The 14,228-nt window shown below is 45.0% G+C and overlaps 1 protein-coding gene across 6 annotated transcripts in view; it reads left to right on the plus strand.

The window, feature by feature from the left end:
- The window catches only part of LOC106576372 (protein kinase C and casein kinase substrate in neurons protein 2), a 44,986-nt gene that overhangs the window by 28,219 nt on the left and 2,539 nt on the right, over positions 1 to 14,228 (plus strand). For 3 of the 6 annotated variants that reach the window (XM_014153503.3, XM_014153505.3, XM_014153504.3), the window contains 4 exons: positions 1,746 to 1,790; positions 3,565 to 3,689; positions 12,187 to 12,348; positions 13,801 to 13,991. In XM_014153503.3, coding sequence (XP_014008978.1) covers positions 1,746 to 1,790; positions 3,565 to 3,689; positions 12,187 to 12,348; positions 13,801 to 13,991 — 523 coding nt within the window. The remainder of the gene's footprint in view (positions 1 to 1,745; positions 1,791 to 3,564; positions 3,690 to 12,186; positions 12,349 to 13,800; positions 13,992 to 14,228) is intronic. The other 3 variants (XM_014153507.3, XM_014153506.3, XM_014153508.3) reach the window with 3 other exon arrangements.

Consider the following 14,228-nt stretch of genomic DNA (forward strand, 5'->3'; position numbering starts at 1 on the left):
GCATTATCAAGTGCTTGTCAAATTGTGAATGAGTGGCTGATGTAGTGTGTACAGCCTGCGCAAAAAACAAAGCAGCACTCATGCCTTTCGAGCGACTTTTTTCAAATCATCATTAGAGTCACGTCATGCGACCTTACAATGCATTTAAAAATCAAAACGTATAGCCCAACGTTTGTAGAACAACTAAAGTCACATGAATAATAACTCTAAATTAAGCATATAGGAATATCTGTTTTCTTTGTTAACAGCTCAACATAGAATAGCCGCATGTGCGCACTCCCTCATCGCTTGGAGAAAATATCCTTTCTATTTTATTCAGCTTTGTTCAATTGTATTCTTCATACTATAAAATAATGCCATGGGATTCTAAGCAAATCTTGTCTGCTAAATGAACTAGTATAGCCAGATCAGGACCTAACATACGGACAACTCACTATGCTATTCTGTTAAAAATGTTCTTCATATCATGCTTCTTTAGACCTGTCTAAAATAAATAATGGTTTAATTGTGATAGTGTAGGCTATATTACATGGGGTTTATTAGACTTTTAAAACTGTAGATGTTCCAAAAGGTCTGCATCAGTGGCTTGGAGGCTGTGTGTGGAAGCCAGGAGATGCTAAAAGTGTTTATGTTAATTAACAGTCAATTACCGTGAGACCGATTTAGTTATTTACTTGACAATCACCGGCTGATGAAATTTCGTGACCACCACAGCCACATCTACCCCCTATCTGTTTTTTAAATATATGTTTTATGCTCCCTGAATGTCTAGTGGTTATTAGCGAGCTGGAAGGTCAAGAAACTGTATGAATGTAGGTCCATTGACTGTGCACAGTGATTATTAGCGAACTGGCCCGTCAAGAAACGATAAATATTGATCCATTATATTTTCTATATTGTTTCAATTTAGGTTTTAGTCATTTTAAAGTGCATTGAGTTCGTCAAGCCATTCGTAGAGTTTTACTTAGAGATGTTGTAAGGACATACTGGGACGTGTCGTACCACACAAAAGCCCATTGTGACAGAGTGTGCAATCTCCCCAGTGTTTTTCTGTCATTTGATAGGAGACACACACAGACAGACACCAAACCTGTCTGTCAGGTTGTACTGAATACTGACTTGTCTTCAATGCGCAGATCGTAACCAAGCTCTATCCATGAGGAACTGATAGCGCTGTCACAACATAAGGGCATGGAGAATTATTCTGTTGGTGTCAAACCATGATACAAAACAGAAGATAGAAAAGCAAGATATGGAATGGACACAATTATCTTTCAATATTACTCTGTACCGTGCTACACTCTGTTAATTTATCGCCAATGGGAAGTTGAATTGTTGAGTCGGGTGTGTTAGTGCTGGGCTAGAGCAAATATGTGCCCCCTGGTATGGATTGAGGAACACTGATTTTGCACCCGCTCTTATCCAGAGTTACTTTACGTAGGTTCATTCAGTAATTAAAAACAAGCATTTGAGTGAGGTAGACTCTCTTCAGAAATCGATGTTCGTTGTGCTAGAAGAAGAGCGTTTAAAAGGACCATAACACAAACTCCACATCAACATAACACTAAATGAAGAGCAACGTTTATCACAAGACACCTCTTCATGATCACAGACTAACTGATACTGTGCTTAGATGTGTTCCTTTTGGATGTTAAAGCATTGTTCTTTAAATGGCTGTTCTTTACTTGGAAATAATGCTCCTGTCTTGTCCACACCCCTCCCTGCCCCCCCCCTCCGTTTGACAGAATGTGGACTGGTCCCGCTCCTCTAGGTCCAGAAGGTCCATTGTAGTGAGTTCTGCCTGGGAAGGACTATTCTATCACCGTGGTTCCTGGGGGGAGGGTCATTTACCTCACTCTCCTTCCTCTGTTTGCGTTTTCTCTCTGTGTGTCTGTGTGTGTTCGGTTAATGTGCCTATTCTGGTCCTCCTAATGCTTTACGAGGAGCACCTGAAAACACACAAGGAAGTGCGCGCACACACACACACGTCTGTCTGATGAATGGCCTCGTCACCACGTCTGTCGTGTATGACCCGTGTGGGGATGTGTGTGACTACCCCTCCCTTCCACCCCCTGTCTCATCCTATGGATGTTTGTCTTCCTGGATGTCTGTATTCCAGAAGACTCTTTCTCTCATTCAGAGTTCCTCTCTTTAACCTTTCACCCTATGGTGACCTCTGACCTCGTGTCAGCTCCTGTGAACCCTGCAGGGGGTCACATGATGTCTGCCAGGTCGTGTGACGTAATTTGACCCTAAGGGTTCACCAGTCAGGCCCTCAGACTGACCTTTGAACTTCGAGAACAACCCACTTGTTATATCTGTGGGAACAGGGAGTGACTTGGGAAAACATAGAACTATAAGTGAAATGTAACCTCCATAGTGTTGTAGTAAGTCTAGGGCCCTCCTGAACACAGCCCGTATGTAACCTCCATAGAGCTGTAGTAAGTCTAGGGCCCACCTGAACACAGCCCCTATGTAACCTCCATAGAGCTGTAGTAAGTCTAGGGCCCACCTGAACACAGCCCCTATGTAACCTCCATAGAGCTGTAGTAAGTCTTGGGCCCTCCTGAACACAGCCCCTATGTAACCTCCATAGAGCTGTAGTAAGTCTAGAGCCCTCCTGAACACAGCCCCTATGTAACCTCCATAGAGCTGTAGTAAGTCTAGGGCCCTCCTGAACACAGCCCCTATGTAACCTCCATAGAGCTGTAGTAAGTCTAGGGCCCTCCTGAACACAGCCCCTATAACCCTCCATAGAGCTGTAGTAAGTCTAGGGCCCTCCTGAACACAGCCCCTATGTAACCTCCATAGAGCTGTAGTAAGTCTAGGGCCCTCCTGAACACAGCCCCTATGTAACCTCCATAGAGCTGTAGTAAGTCTAGGGCCCTCCTGAACACAGCCCCTATGTAACCTCCATAGAGCTGTAGTAAGTCTAGGGCCCTCCTGAACACAGCCCCTGTCCTTCTGTGGATAGTCCAATACTGCGACTCTATGTTAAAGTGTGTGTGTGTCTCTCTGTGGGCCTGCATTGGGACAAGGTTCTCCTAATGTTGGGATGAGGTTCTGTTGGTGTTGGTTGGGATGATGTTTTGATTCAAGCCCACTCCTTAGCTTCTGGTGGAGGTTTGTGATCGCTCGGTGCTATGTCTGTCTTTATGGTGATGGATGTGTTTTTCTTAACTACACACACACACACACACACACACACACACTGTTTCAGTACTCCACAGCCCTGGTCTTCAGTGTTTAGTCACAGCCTGAGAAACGTTTGCCTAACGTTACCTAGTGATTGTGCTAGTTAGAGCATCGGAACTTCCAATGAGTGTGCACTTGGGTGTAAGTGTGTGCATTATTTCAATGCTTGTCCTTAGTGTAGTATTGTTGCTAAGACAAGCAGTTTTAGTTACTAATGTTTGAACATTGATGCTGAGTCTGTTGAGCTGAGCATGTGACTCATGTTCATCTGTGTCCAAGGGTGCGTGACTCTAATCGTGTGTGTGTGTGTGTGTGTGTGTGTGTGTGTGTGTGTGTGTGTGTGTGTGTGTGTGTGTGTGTGTGTGTCAGGACTGGTCCATAGATTTGAACCGTACACTGAGTCGGCGAGAGACTAAGAAGAAGCCCTCCGACGGAGTCACCCTGACGGGCATCAGCCAAATGGAAGAGCAGCAGGCAGCCAAGAGCAGCAGCAGGTCCCCCCACACCACACACACACACACTGTCAGGAAGTGGGAAGACATTTCTCAAGGTGCAGTAGATAAACGTGTCAGAAGGCCAGTGAAAGAATGTCGCTTCCGATACTCTCTTACCACTGCTGCCCATACACCACTTCCACATCTAAACATCATAGTTACTGTTCCCCCACAACAAGACTCTCTGCACACGTTCCACACACCACATCTAAACATCATAGTTACTGTTCCTCCACAACAAGACTCTCTGCACACGTTCCACACACCACATCTAAACATCATAGTTACTGTTCCTCCACAACAAGACTCTCTGCACACGTTCCACACACCACATCTAAACATCATAGTTACTGTTCCCCCACAACAAGACTCTCTGCACACGTTCCACACACCACTTCCACATCTAAACATCATAGTTACTGTTCCCCCACAACAAGACTCTCTGCACACGTTCCACACACCACATCTAAACATCATAGTTACTGTTCCTCCACAACAAGACTCTCTGCACACGTTCCACACACCACATCTAAACATCATAGTTACTGTTCCTCCACAACAAGACTCTCTGCACACGTTCCACACACCACATCTAAACATCATAGTTACTGTTCCTCCACAACAAGACTCTCTGCACACGTTCCACACACCACATCTACATTTACATTTACATTTTTAGTCATTTAGCAGACGCTCTTATCCAGAGCGACTTACAGTAGTGAAGGCATACATTTCATACAATTTCATAATTGTTTTTGCTGGCCCCCCGTGGGCCAGCATCATAGTTACTGTTCCCCCACAACAAGACTCTCTGCACACGTTCCACACACCACTTCCACAACTAAACATCATAGTTACTGTTCCCCCACAACAAGACTCTCTGCACACGTTCCACACACCACATCTAAACATCATAGTTACTGTTCCCCCACAAAAAGACTCTCTGCACACGTTCCACACACCACTTCCACAACTAAACATCATAGTTACTGTTCCCCCACAACAAGACTCTCTGCACACGTTCCACACACCACTTCCACATCTAAACATCATAGTTACTGTTCCTCCACAACAAGACTCTCTGCACACGTTCCACACACCACATCTAAACATCATAGTTACTGTTCCTCCACAAGACTCTCTGCACACGTTCCACACACCACATCTAAACATCATAGTTACTGTTCCTCCACAACAAGACTCTCTGCACACGTTCCACACACCACATCATAGTTACTGTTCCTCCACAACAAGACTCTCTGCACACGTTCCACACACCACATCATAGTTACTGTTCCTCCACAACAAGACTCTCTGCACACGTTCCACACACCACATCTAAACGTCATAGTTACTGTTCCTCCACAACAAGACTCTCTGCACACGTTCCACACACCACTTCCACATCTAAACATCATAGTTACTGTTCCCCCACAACAAGACTCTCTGCACACGTTCCACACACCACATCTAAACATCATAGTTACTGTTCCCCCACAACAAGACTCTCTGCACACGTTCCACACACCACATCTAAACATCATAGTTACTGTTCCCCCACAACAAGACTCTCTGCACACGTTCCACACACCACATCTAAACATCATAGTTACTGTTCCTCCACAACAAAACTCTCTGCACACGTTCCACACACCACATCTAAACATCATAGTTACTGTTCCTCCACAACAAGACTCTCTGCACACGTTCCACACACCACATCTAAACATCATAGTTACTGTTCCTCCACAACAAGACTCTCTGCACACGTTCCACACACCACATCTAAACATCATAGTTACTGTTCCCCCACAACAAGACTCTCTGCACACGTTCCACACACCACATCTAAACATCATAGTTACTGTTCCTCCACAACAAGACTCTCTGCACACGTTCCACACACCACTTCCACATCTAAACATCATAGCTACTGTTCCCCCACAACAAGACTCTCTGCACACGTTCCACACATCACATCTAAACATCATAGTTACTGTTCCTCCACAACAAGACTCTCTGCACACGTTCCACACACCACTTCCACATCTAAACATCATAGTTACTGTTCCCCCACAACAAGACTCTCTGCACACGTTCCACACACCACTTCCACATCTAAACATCATAGTTACTGTTCCCCCACAACAAGACTCTCTGCACACGTTCCACACACCACATCTAAACATCATAGTTACTGTTCCTCCACAACAAGACTCTCTGCACACGTTCCACACACCACATCTAAACATCATAGTTACTGTTCCTCCACAACAAGACTCTCTGCACACGTTCCACACACCACTTCCACATCTAAACATCATAGTTACTGTTCCCCCACAACAAGACTCTCTGCACACGTTCCACACACCACATCTAAACATCATAGTTACTGTTCCTCCACAACAAGACTCTCTGCACACGTTCCACACACCACATCTAAACATCATAGTTACTGTTCCTCCACAACAAGACTCTCTGCACACGTTCCACACACCACATCTAAACATCATAGTTACTGTTCCTCCACAACAAGACTCTCTGCACACGTTCCACACACCACTTCCACATCTAAACATCATAGTTACTGTTCCCCCACAACAAGACTCTCTGCACACGTTCCACACACCACATCTAAACATCATAGTTACTGTTCCTCCACAACAAGACTCTCTGCACACGTTCCACACACCACTTCCACATCTAAACATCATAGTTACTGTTCCCCCACAACAAGACTCTCTGCACACGTTCCACACACCACTTCCACATCTAAACATCATAGTTACTGTTCCCCCACAACAAGACTCTCTGCACACGTTCCACACACCACATCTAAACATCATAGTTACTGTTCCTCCACAACAAGACTCTCTGCACACGTTCCACACACCACATCTAAACATCATAGTTACTGTTCCTCCACAACAAGACTCTCTGCACACGTTCCACACACCACTTCCACATCTAAACATCATAGTTACTGTTCCCCCACAACAAGACTCTCTGCACACGTTCCACACACCACTTCCACATCTAAACATCATAGTTACTGTTCCCCCACAACAAGACTCTCTGCACACGTTCCACACACCACATCTAAACATCATAGTTACTGTTCCTCCACAACAAGACTCTCTGCACACGTTCCACACACCACATCTAAACATCATAGTTACTGTTCCTCCACAACAAGACTCTCTGCACACGTTCCACACACCACATCTAAACATCATAGTTACTGTTCCTCCACAACAAGACTCTCTGCACACGTTCCACACACCACTTCCACATCTAAACATCATAGTTACTGTTCCCCCACAACAAGACTCTCTGCACACGTTCCACACACCACTTCCACATCTAAACATCATAGTTACTGTTCCCCCACAACAAGACTCTCTGCACACGTTCCACACACCACATCTAAACATCATAGTTACTGTTCCTCCACAACAAGACTCTCTGCACACGTTCCACACACCACATCTAAACATCATAGTTACTGTTCCCCCACAACAAGACTCTCTGCACACGTTCCACACACCACATCTAAACATCATAGTTACTGTTCCCCCACAACAAGACTCTCTGCACACGTTCCACACACCACATCTAAACATCATAGTTACTGTTCCTCCACAACAAGACTCTCTGCACACGTTCCACACACCACATCTAAACATTATAGTTACTGTTCCTCCACAACAAGACTCTCTGCACACGTTCCACACACCACATCTAAACATCATAGTTACTGTTCCTCCACAACAAGACTCTCTGCACACGTTCCACACACCACTTCCACATCTAAACATCATAGTTACTGTTCCTCCACAACAAGACTCTCTGCACACGTTCCACACACCACATCTAAACATCATAGTTACTGTTCCTCCACAACAAGACTCTCTGCACACGTTCCACACACCACATCTAAACATCATAGTTACTGTTCCTCCACAACAAGACTCTCTGCACACGTTCCACACACCACATCTAAACATCATAGTTACTGTTCCTCCACAACAAGACTCTCTGCACACGTTCCACACACCACATCTAAACATCATAGTTACTGTTCCCCCACAACAAGACTCTCTGCACACGTTCCACACACCACATCTAAACATCATAGTTACTGTTCCCCCACAACAAGACTCTCTGCACACGTTCCACACACCACATCTAAACATCATAGTTACTGTTCCTCCACAACAAGACTCTCTGCCGCTGATCGGGAACGCTGGTAAAGCATTCCAGAGAAAAGCCTTTGGAATGACGTCTTCCACCACTGAGTTGTTGCCATGGTCACAGTAAACATTCCTGTAACAAGCCCTGAGAAAACAGAAGTGCCCCACTGACTGTAAAGGTTGCACACTGGTGAATTTATTCCAAACATGACCCAAGGTGTGTGTAGGGTGGGTACTGGGGGAGTGTGTTAGTGGGCGCTGGGGGAGTGTGTTAGTGGGCGCTGGAGGAGTGTGAGGGGAGTTAATGAGAGGAATGTGAGGCTCGCAAAGCATTTGCCCCTTTGGTATCCATCAGATGTGCATATTGCCAAACATGGGTCTGCCTCGCCCTACCAGCATAAGAGACACGTACTCTGTCACTTCTACTGTACAGTAGGCTATATCTGTGTCTACAGGGGTGAAGGTGATGGGGGGTCGATCAAGATTAGTTGTACTTACAGTGGAAATTCATTTTCACAGCTCACGAAAACACAAACAATCGACTGAACAAACAATAGCCATATAAGGAAAAGGGGTTAAGAGTGAAATTCTTGTCTGGACTGAGATATAACTTCACTCCTTCCTTATCATGTTTATGCCTTGAGAGTTGGTCCACATTTCTGCGCTATAGCAAAATCAGAGATACAACCACTACAAGGGATAGTACATCTATCTAGCTATCCCCCTTAAAGGGATAGTATATCTATCAAACTATCCCCTTTAAATTGATAGTTTACTGCTATATGGGCATTTTATAATTTGCTCACTTTAAAAGTTGTTTATGGGCAACTACCTATTGAGTAGTATGAGATATATATATATATATATATATATATATATATATAATACTGCTCAAAAAAATATAGGGAACACTTAAACAACACATCCTAGATCTGAATGAAATAAATAATCTTATTAAATACTTTTTTCTTTACATAGTTGAATGTGCTGACAACAAAATCACACAAAAATAATCAATGGAAATCCAATTTATCAACCCATGGAGGTCTGGTTTTGGAGTCACACTCAAAATTAAAGTGGAAAACCACACTACAGGCTGATCCAACTTTGATGTAATGTCTTTAAAACAAGTCAAAATGAGGCTCAGTAGTGTGTGTGGCCTCCACGTGCCTGTATGACCTCCCTACAACGCCTGGGCATGCTCCTGATGAGGTGGCGGATGGTCTCCTGAGGGATCTCCTCTCAGACCTGGACTAAAGCATCCGCCAACTCCTGGACAGTCTGTGGTGCAACGTGGCGTTGGTGGATGGAGCGAGACATGATGTCCCAGATGTGCTCAATTGGATTCAGGTCTGGGGAACGGGCGGGCCAGTCCATAGCATCAATACCTTCCTCTTGCAGGAACTGCTAACACACTCCAGCCACCTGAGGTCTAGCATTGTCTTGCATTAGGAGGAACCCAGGGCCAACTGCACCAGCATATGGTCTCGCAAGGGGTCTGAGGATCTCATCTCGGTACCTAATGGCAGTCAGGCTACCTCTGGCGAGCACATGGAGGGCTGTGCGGCCCCCCAAAGAAATGCCACCCCACACCATGACTGACCCACCGCCAAACCGGTCATGCTGGAGGATGTTGCAGGCAGCAGAACGTTCTCCACGGCGTCTCCAGACTCTGTCACGTGCTCAGTGTGAACCTGCTTTCATCTGTGAAGAGGACAGGGCGCCAGTGGCGAATTTGCCAATCTTGGTGTTCTCTGGCAAATGCCAAACGTCCTGCACGGTGTTGGGCTGTAGGCACAACCCCCACCTGTGGACGTCGGGTCCTCATACCACCCTCATGGAGTCTGTTTCTGACCGTTTGAGCAGACACATGCACATTTGTGGCCTACTGGAGGTCATTTTGCAGGGCTCTGGCAGTGCTTCTCCTGCTCCTCCTTGCACAAAGGCGGAGGTAGCGGTCCTGCTGCTGGGTTGTTGCCCTCCTACGGCCTCCTCCACGTCTCCTGATGTACTGGCCTGTCTCCTGGTAGCGCCTCCATGCTCTGGACACTACGCTGACAGACACAGCAAACCTTCTTGCCACAGCTCGCATTGATGTGCCATCCTGGATGAGCTGCACTACCTGAGCCACTTGTGTGGGTTGTAGACTCCGTCTCATGCTACCACTAGAGTAAAAGCACCGCCAGCATTCAAAAGTGACCAAAACATCAGCCGGGAAGCATAGGAACTGAGAAGTGGTCTGTGGTCCCCACCTGCAGAACCACTCCTTTATTGGGGGTGTCTTGCTAATTGCCAATAATTTCCACCCGTTGTCTATTTAATTTGCACAACAGCATGTGAAATTTATTGTCAATCAGTGTTGCTTCCTAAGTGGACAGTTTGATTTCACAGAAGTGTGATTGACTTGGAGTTACATTGTGTTATTTAAGTGTTCCCTTTATTTTTTTGAGCAGTGTATATCTATCTATCTATCTATCAGACTGCTTTTTGGTGATATATAAGAACACTCGTAGAGTTGTGCATATATATATATATATATATATATATATATATATATCACCAAAAAGCAGTCTGATATTGGTCTGAGACCTAATATTACATCATTAAGAATGTGTGAACATCTCCTGTCTGTTTTTTTTCTGACTTCTGCCAACCAAAGTTACATTGTTGCCACTGTTCAGTGTTTGTTTGGTGTTTCAACTCCTCTGAGAGAGATGTGGTTATCTCAGAGAGCGTGGCACCGTGACTGTCAATAAAGGTGTCCACAGTGCAGTGACATTGTGTTTGGACAGATGGCTACTACGAGCCATGGTCCAACTGCACTGTAAACATACGGTGTACATACAACACTACAGTGGGTTTCTTGGTTGAAGTTGTCTCTAAGCACAGGTCTAGGATCAGCTTACCTTCCCCAAATCCTAATCTTAACCGTTAGGGGGGAATATAAAACTGACCGTAGATCAATGTCTAGGGTGACTTCATCATTCGTTCTCACAACAGACTAGTGTGGAATTCCAAATCTACCCCCAGCCTCTAACCCAAGGTACTTCTCTAGATAATATATATTTTGAAGATAGGTGTAACTAACATGGTAATGCTTTGACCTAGCCAATCAGAGGGCAAAATGGAGCGATTACCATATTGCTTAAACCAATCTGACCCTCTCAGATCTACCTGAAGTGTCTAGGGAAATGGGCTATTATATGGGTCAAATTCAAATTTATTTGTCACATACACATGGTTAGCAGGTGTTAATGCGAGTGTAGCGAAATGCTTGTGCTTCTAGTTCCGACCATGCAGTAATATCTAACAAGTAATCTACCAATTCCACAACAACTACCTTGTACACACAAGTGTAAAGGAATGAATACAAATATGTACTTAAAAATATATAAATGAGTGATGGCTGAACGGCATAGGCAAGATGTAATAGATGGTATAGAGTACAGTATATACATATGAGATGAATAATGTAGGTTATGTAAACATTATCTAATATAAATAATATAAAGTCGCAAGTGATAAATTGATTACATCAATTTTTCCATTATTAAAGTGGGTGGAGTTGAGTCAGTATGTTGGCAGCAGCCACTCAATGTTAGTGATGGCTGTTTAACAGTCTGATGGCCTTGAGATAGAAGCTGTTTTTCAGTCTCTCGGTCCCAGCTTTGATGCACCTGTACTGACCTCGCCTCCTGGATGATAGCGGGGTGAACAGGCAGTGGCTCGGGTGGTTATTGTCCTTGATGATCTTTTTGGCCTTCCTGTGACATCGGGTGGTGTAGGTGTCCTGGAATTCAGAATGAATTCCTGGTGAAGTGTGTGACCGTTTTCTCAACCCCAGAGCATATCAGCGGGGGAAAACACTGATAAAATGCTAGTAAAAGCATCAGTGAGATTGTATAAAAGGAATTGGTGAAGGTGTATACATGTTGTGTGAATGGAAAACTGCCCATTTCTTATTTGTTAACTTACCATGCTTATTTTGTGACTGTGTCCTAGTGTCACGATGGATGTCTAAAAACTATACGTAACCAGCTTTGCCTCGTCAGTTTCCTCAGACTGGTCGTGTGGTTTTTCTCCCACTGCTCTTATGGTCTATTTGATTGGTTATGGTTGGAAGTGTCACTTGTGTACAAGTTGTGTGTCCATTATGTCTTAAACCCTCATATCCGAAGGTTTTCGATTCGGCTTTTGGTATGTCAAGAAGCTATCTGGATTCAAGGTGTGTATGTGTACGAGTATGTGTTTTGGGGTGTACGTGTGTGTGTCACAAATGCCTCTCTCCGTGTCTGTGTCGTCAGCCTGACTGTGCCCACTAGCACAGAGACGGTGGGTTCAAACCCCTTCGAGGATGACGACGACGAGGATCTCCAGGGGACCGTGAAGGAACAGCCCACTGTCGTCGTCAACAACAACAACAACAGCAGTCCGCTCAATGTCAAAAAAGTGGAGGAAGTGAAAACGTTGGTGAAAGAGAGACCCTCTCCCTCCTTTTCTTCCCTTTCTTCCTCTTCTTTTTCTCTCCCTCAGTCTTTGGGTGAATTTAGTATTTTAGTGTCACACAAGTGTTTCTCAGGGCTGCATGTGTTGGTTCCAGCCCAGCACTAGCACACAGGGCTTGTTGATTAGCTGAGTAGTTGAACCAGGTGAGCTAGTGCTGGGCTAAAACAAAAATGTGCACCCCTGAGAAACACTTCAATAACACACTATTGAGGCACACCCTTTCTGTCCTCATCTGTATTTTTCCCTTCACTCTTTCCTGTTATTCTTCCTCTCTTTTCCATTACTTCTCTTTTATTCCTCTTATCTATCCTTGTCCCCTTCCTCTCCTCCCTTTTCCCTCTCTCCCTCTCTATTGTCACCCCTCCTTTCTTTTTTTCTCTCTTTTTCTATCTCTCCCCTTTCCCCCTTTCTCCTTCCCTCTCCCTGGCTAGCGGCAGACTGTGTTATGGTGCATGGGCTCTCAGTGAGCGATCACACCAAACCTACATTAGTCATCACTCCTAACAGTGCCAAGTCCTGCAGAGCATTCTTTCTGCGTGTATGTGTGTATTTTTCCTGTCTGTGTTATTTTACAGTCAGATCTGTTGCAAGTTGGTACTTAAAAATACAATTTCTATAGAATTTTGACTTTTTAAACAAAAGCCTGTCTACAACTTGGTGAGGAAACCTATATTGGGTCCTGTTTTACATTAGGTCTGATATTGACTCAACGCAGGACAGAGAAACTAGCACTCATAAAGTCAACAGTGTGTGTCAGTTCCTGCTTTATGCCAGAGAGACTATGAGATGCCATAGGTGTCTGAGTGTACCAACTGCAAGAGTCTGACTGTAACCTGGCTTCAGAGAGCGTGAGGATGTGTGTGTGTTTCATGGGTTTTCAGACGGGAAGAAGGGTGTTTGTTCATCTGAGTACTGTACATCTACCTCCCTCTAGTGGTGGATGGGGTGAACTCCAACCATGCTTTTGTACTGTACTCGTGTCATTGTGTTGCCTTGCCTTACCTCAGCACTCTGTCTGTGTGTCCACTCCAAGTGGTGTCAAAGCAAACTCACAAATCCATTCGCCAACAAAACCTCATAGCATTGGTTTCCTAAGCATTGGTTTCCTAAAAAGGCATGTTTTTTCCCCCCATTGGCTGATTTGAGAGAGGAAGGGGGAAACCTATAGTCTTTCAGTCTATGTATCCGGGCGGATTCGGAGATGCATTTGCTGGGCCTTCTACATGTTGTGCTGTACTCTACATTGGTGTCGTTGTTTTTATGCCCCCCTCCCCTGGGCCCTATTAACTATTTTTGTTTCCGCTTCTCTCGCCTGGCATGCTGGATTGTCCAATCGGTGTGTGAGCAGGGCATGATTGACAAGTAACATTTTCAAATTTCCCTTATGTTGATTGCTGCCTCTGTCTGTTCAGCTCCAGCAGTGTGGAGAAGTCGCAAGAGTGGTCGGATGAGGAGACTGGGGTGAACCCGTTTTCCATTGAGGACGCCAACGGCGATGGGAACCCGTTTGAGGTGGAGCCGGCGTCCTCGGGGGTGTCTGTGGCCGTGCGTGCCCTCTACGACTATGAAGGACAGGAGCAGGATGAACTCAGCTTCAAAGCAGGTGTGTGTGTGTGTGTGTGTGTGTGTGTGTATACACGAAAGACTATGCAAATGAAGAGACCCCTGCCCTCTCCCCCTATTCTCTAGTCTGCTGTCCTGTATGACTGCTAAGTGAAAGGACTGGATCTCTCCACCAGTCTTCTTTTACTTGCCATGTCCTGTCAGATCAGTTATCAATGACAATTAAAACACAGAGAAAAGTGAGTGAGGTTGAGTCACAAATCCTTTTTGAAGCTGC

Source organism: Salmo salar, chromosome 17, assembly GCF_965601325.2.
Source record: "Salmo salar chromosome 17, fSalSal1, whole genome shotgun sequence".
Taxonomy (NCBI): domain Eukaryota; kingdom Metazoa; phylum Chordata; class Actinopteri; order Salmoniformes; family Salmonidae; genus Salmo; species Salmo salar.